The following is a 5,538-nucleotide window of genomic DNA, read 5'->3' on the forward strand; positions in this document are numbered from 1 at the left end:
GATGTTTTTTTTTTTTTTTTTAGTTTTCAGTCTATAAAAAGCAATGCAAAAATAATGCTCTTTATATCAATGGCCATTTACACAGAACGTGTTTTTGGGTTAAAAGATCCAGGCTAGTGCAATGTAGAAAAAAAAACACAAAAAAAACAAACGGTCGTTTTTTTAGAGACGTTTTTTTAAAACCCATCTGTCTAATATTGCATGTTTACATCCAAAACAGCAGACAATGCAAATGCACATTAAAGACCACCCTACATATTCTAAATACAATTAAATAAAAGCTTTTGAAATGATACCGAGCAAAGAATGTTTGATTTTTGGTTGAACTATTCTTTGGCTGAAACTTGAGTGGTAAGACGTAGTTGGGTTTAACAGCTGCGTCTCCCAGGAACAGACTTCAGCGAAGGCCTACACGTTTCTGCAGTCATTCCTGATATAGGCAGCTGGAGGATATAATGAAGACTCTGGCGCATTTCCCAGCTGTGAGAGGATTAACTATACGGTCAAACTGTGCAGTCACGACAAGACACAAACATGCTCAGATGCACTACAGAGAGACTGGGGCAATGAAAACATAGCAAACATAGCGGAACATAAATTAAAGGGGGGGGGTGGGATAGCACATTTACATACAGGCAACACCCCAGGCCAATGAAAATCATCTTATTTAAAGGGGTCATATGATGCGATTTCAATTTTTCCTTTCTCTTTGGAATGTTACAAGCTCTTGGTGCATAAAGAAGATCTGTAAAGTTGCAAAGACTAAAGTCTCAAATCCAAAGAGATATTCTTTATAAAAGTTAAGAGTCAGCCACACCTACCTAAAACGGCTCGTTCTAACACGCCCCCACATATCTACATCACTATGTGGGAAGATTTGCATAACGCCGCCCAAATGTTCACGCAAAGAAAGAAGGCGTAACTTATATTCTCGCTGTAGTATTGTTGTTGCCGCCGCCATGTCTTGAAGGCGCTGTGTGCTTCATTGTGAAAGCGAAACTACTTTGTTTGGCCTTCCAAAAGAGGACGATATCGCTTCGTCATGCCTAGAGCTGATCCATGCTGGTCGCTGAGGAAATACTTCAACTTCGCACTATGGATCGGCTTTCACCGTGGACAAAGCGGAGTCCAGCCCGGGGTCGTCACATGTGGTTGCTGCATGCATCACAATATGGTAAGAGACATAACATTTCCGTCACACGCTTGAGGAATTTGGCCAATCACAACGCACTGGATAGATGGCCAATAAGAGCACACCTCGCTTTTTCAGAACGATGAGCTTTGTAAAAATCGACGCGTTTCAGAAAGGCAGGGCACAGAGGAGAAACAATAATGTACAGTATGTGGAAAATAATGTGCTTTTTTAACCTTAAAACGCATAAACACATTTCATTACACCAAATACACGAAATAATGTTCTTTTTAGCAGCATATGACCCCTTTTAAGTATCTGTTTCATGTGCTAAATTGTTTTTCTGCTGCTGTTTTTACTTCCACATCCACATGTTTGAGTTGTTGTGAGCATGTTGCTATGCTAGGGTGTTGATTGGTGGTTGCTTACTAGCCCAAGTCAAAAAAAGCCCCAGATTTCTATGCTATGGACCCTCTTTTCAAAAACAAAACAGGAAATATCAGAGAACAGACCTATCATAGACCCTCATGAATATCGCTGCTTCTGAAATCGCATACCTAAGTGTAGATATTTATTTTGAATAAGTACATACTTCACAACCATTGTTCCATATATTGTGTGATGTATTCTGGATGTACTACATTCGAAATGCATGTTGTCATTGCCAGTGTCCTACGAGCACCACATACTGTTTTTCTGTACAGTACAAAAGAAGGGAAGTAGTTCTCATTAAATATAGACTGGACACTTCTACCCCTGCAATCATATGTGCAGGTTATCATTATAATTTCCCTTCTTCAATACCACTTAATCAGTGGGGTGTCAAACTAGTCTGATCTAAAGCGCTTTACCCACAGGCCTGGCTTCATTTACCCTTCAGGCACAACCTTAAATTATCTCCTAGCATGTAATGACTGCAATGTGATTAAAATAAAGGCTTTGCCTACACATGTGCTACATTTCAACAGAACAGCTTTGGAAGGAACAAGCGGCAATAATTATGGAGTTTTGGGCCATCTTATCTGGAGACAGAAGGATTTCATGCAAGCACAGAGAAAGCATTGCAGTTCAGAGGGTACTAGCTCAGGGCATCGCGATTCACAATGCGATAAGTACGTTACCATGGTTACACAGGCACCAGGCCAGAAGGGTGGGAAGAAAGATCGCGCACAGCTGAAGTTCATCTGCTGAGCGTTTTAGCCATTTGAACCCGAAGAAAACTTTTTGCGCGCTGATAAATGTTCTATGGCGGGAGCTAAGCGATGTGAAAAGTGGAGTCAATAGGTGCTGTTGAATAGCAGTCGTGATGCACTCAGGCTCAAAGGAAGATTTCACTTCTACCTCAGTAGTTTTTGATCGGATTTCTGAGGTGACTTCCTGAAAGGCTAAAAGGAAAGGTCAGGTTAAGACAAGCCGTGAAATATCATTTCAGGCACTCTCTTCCCAGGGAAGGCGATAACTAAAGTACTTTTTGTTTTCACCTCAGTACGTTTCAGACTTCACTTTTTCAGACACCAAACCACTTTTTTTAAATCTTTCTTTTTAATAGGTGTAAGAAATAAGCTCGATCTTACAGGAAAACAGACCACATACTCACATCCCTTTGCAGTATTTCAGATAAATGTTTCTTTTTCAAAACAAAATCCATAAAAACAGACAATGAAATATACATTTATAACATTTTATAACAGAAGTCTTGAGAAGCAAGATAGATACACAAACTCATTGTGTACGTTTCTAAAGGATGATCTTTAAGTCCCTAACAGCAGGCTGGGATTGGTTTAACTTCCTGTCTTGTGTCGAGCCAATGACAGATCCCAGTCCTGAGCATACAGGTCCATGTCACACTGTGACACGAGACTGAATTTCACTGTCCACTTTTTTGTTGTCCAACCATATTTTTTAACTTCTTAAACCTGTTTTTCCCCATTCTGTTTTTATTCTTCTTCAACAAGTTCTTCCTTTTCATTTTGTTTTTCTTCTTCTCAAATGGGCTCCCCTCTTTCTTCACCATCACTACCTCTTTTGTTGAATCTCCATTCAGTTCCTTTACCTTCTGCTTTTTGTTAGGTTTCTCACTCTTTTTGGATGCTTCAACATCCAACTTTGCAATTTTGGCCTTTTTGGGACCATCGGATTTTTTATTCTCAGATTTCACTCCAGCTTTCTTCGTGATGATGGGCGTCTCAGATTTTTTCTGTTTTAATTTCCGCTTCTTGCCCATGTTGCTTTTCTCTGGAGTTGAAGCGGGCTTCTGTTGCTTAGATTCTAGTTTTTGGATCTGCTCCGATGAGGCTGCGGTCTCCGTTTTTGTAGAATCTACTTCATCTTCTGAAGAATAAGTTTGAAGGATTAAAATCAGATTCGAAAATAAAGACGTGGAAACAAATGGGAAATGATTACGCACCTGTTTCTCTTGGTGCGGTGGGGATGGCGTTAGACAGCTTCTTTAGCTTGGCCACAAAAAATCCATCCATGTTGTGGGAGTGAGGGTAGAATCGGCGAGACAGTTTGAGAGATGGATGGAAACGTCTTTCTTTGAATCTGTGGAGAGGAGGTCATATTTTCTAATTGAACGTTATAATTTCTTACGCTTTCTCTAGCAAACTCATTTTATTAACTCAATTTCTGGATCTCATGGATCTCAAATAAGGCCTCATTACCTGATGAATCCCTCCTTGCCAAAGTCTAGTCCAGTGGGGACCAGCTTTACATTTCTCTTCTTTAAAGCATAGTCCACCACCCACTCATTCTCCTCTACCTATGGAGAAGACAAATCAAATCTTCATAAGAAATTCATTTAAAAAATGAGCATGTTTTAGAGATATCAAATAGCAATCATCTAGACATTTCAGTGGGTTTTCAGATACCAATTCATACAGTTATTCTCCATCCATGTCTTCCACTTTTCCTCTAAATGTTGCATTGCAGCACACTGGTTTAAAATGCAGTATCTGCATCAGTCCATGTCAAATCAGACAGAAATAGAAAAGGTTTTTGCTGCACCAACTCAGGTTTATTTCACAGGTTGCGTATTTGTTGTTGGTGACCTAAATCTAAGGTCTGTAAAATATTTTTTAACACTTCCAACTTTCCCCCTGAAGGATTCATTATTTCCAGGCCAAAAAATGTCTCATGTGAGAAGCCGTGTTCAGGGTATAATATCTCAAGTATTATGATCGCTGGCCTCTAAGGAATTGGTCATTTGTTCCCGTCAAGCCTAAATGCTTCCTCTGAGACACAAATATTTTTATAAAATGTAAGATATTAACATTTTGCGTCATTTGGAGAACCTTGAAAAGTAACATGGACTACTGGTCACATGTTTAAAGTCAGTCAGTATGATTTTTCTTTGAAAACACTCTTACAATACATACATTTATAATGTTACAAAAAATTTCGATTTCAAATAAATGCTATTCTTTTGAGCTTTCTATTCATCAAATAATCCTGAAAAATGGCTCATGTTTTCCACAAAAGCAGCACTGTTTTCAACATTGATAATAATAAGAAATGTTTCTTGAGCACCAGATCAGCATATCAGAATGATTTCGGAAAGATCATGTGACACTAAAGACTGGAGTGATGCTGCTGAAAATTCAGCGTTGCCATCACAGAAATAAATTACATTTAAAATAACAAAAAAAATATTAAAATAGAAAATAATTATTTGAAATTGTAATAATTTCACAATATTACAGTACTGTATTTTTACTTAAATGCAGCCTTGATGAGAATAAGTGACTTTCTAAGTCATTTAAAACATTACATTTAAATCCTACCAATCCTTTCGAACGGTAGTGTAGGTCTTCAAACCTAATCTTTATATATAAAATTAATATTTAATATATAAACCTACAGTTTAGCTTATAAGGTTTACTGGAACAACAATTTGCAAAACATAATTAATAAAATCATTATTAAAGGGGTCATATGATGCGATATCAATTTTTCCTTTCTCTTTGGAGTGTTACAAGCTCTTGGTGCATAAAGAAGATCTGTAAAGTTGCAAAGACTAAAGTCTCAAATCCAAAGAGATATTCTTTATAAAAGTTAAGAGTCAGCCACACCTACCTAAAACGGCTCGTTCTAACACGCCCCCACATATCTACCTCACTATGTGGGAAGATTTGCATAACGCCGCACAAATATTCACGCAAAGAAAGAAGGCGTAACTTTTAGTCTCACTGTAGTTTTGTTGACGCTGCAGCCATGTCGTGAAGACGCTGTGTGCTTTGTTGTGAAAGCGAAACTACTTTGTTTGGTCTTCCAAAAGAGGACGATATCCGCTTCGTCATGCCTAGAGCTGATCTGTGCTGGTCGCTGAGGGAATACATCAACTTTCACCGTGGACAAAGCGGAGTCCAGCCCGGGGTCGTCACATGTGGTTGCCTACGCTCCTTCGT

General features: G+C 38.7%; 1 protein-coding gene across 2 annotated transcripts in view; it reads right to left on the bottom strand.

The window, feature by feature from the left end:
• Positions 1–2,655: 2,655 nt before the first annotated feature.
• nop2 (NOP2 nucleolar protein homolog (yeast)) overlaps positions 2,656–5,538 on the bottom strand; it is a 15,263-nt gene continuing 12,380 nt past the window's right edge. For both annotated transcript variants that reach the window (XM_016501383.1, XM_016501384.1), the window contains exons 14-16: positions 3,796–3,893; positions 3,540–3,676; positions 2,656–3,463 (exon numbers count right to left, since the gene is read on the bottom strand). In XM_016501383.1, coding sequence (XP_016356869.1) covers positions 3,000–3,463; positions 3,540–3,676; positions 3,796–3,893 — 699 coding nt within the window. In that variant the 3' untranslated portion in view covers positions 2,656–2,999. The remainder of the gene's footprint in view (positions 3,464–3,539; positions 3,677–3,795; positions 3,894–5,538) is intronic.

Source organism: Sinocyclocheilus anshuiensis, unplaced genomic scaffold, assembly GCF_001515605.1.
Source record: "Sinocyclocheilus anshuiensis isolate Anshui unplaced genomic scaffold, SAMN03320099.WGS_v1.1 scaffold1260, whole genome shotgun sequence".
NCBI lineage: Eukaryota > Metazoa > Chordata > Actinopteri > Cypriniformes > Cyprinidae > Sinocyclocheilus > Sinocyclocheilus anshuiensis.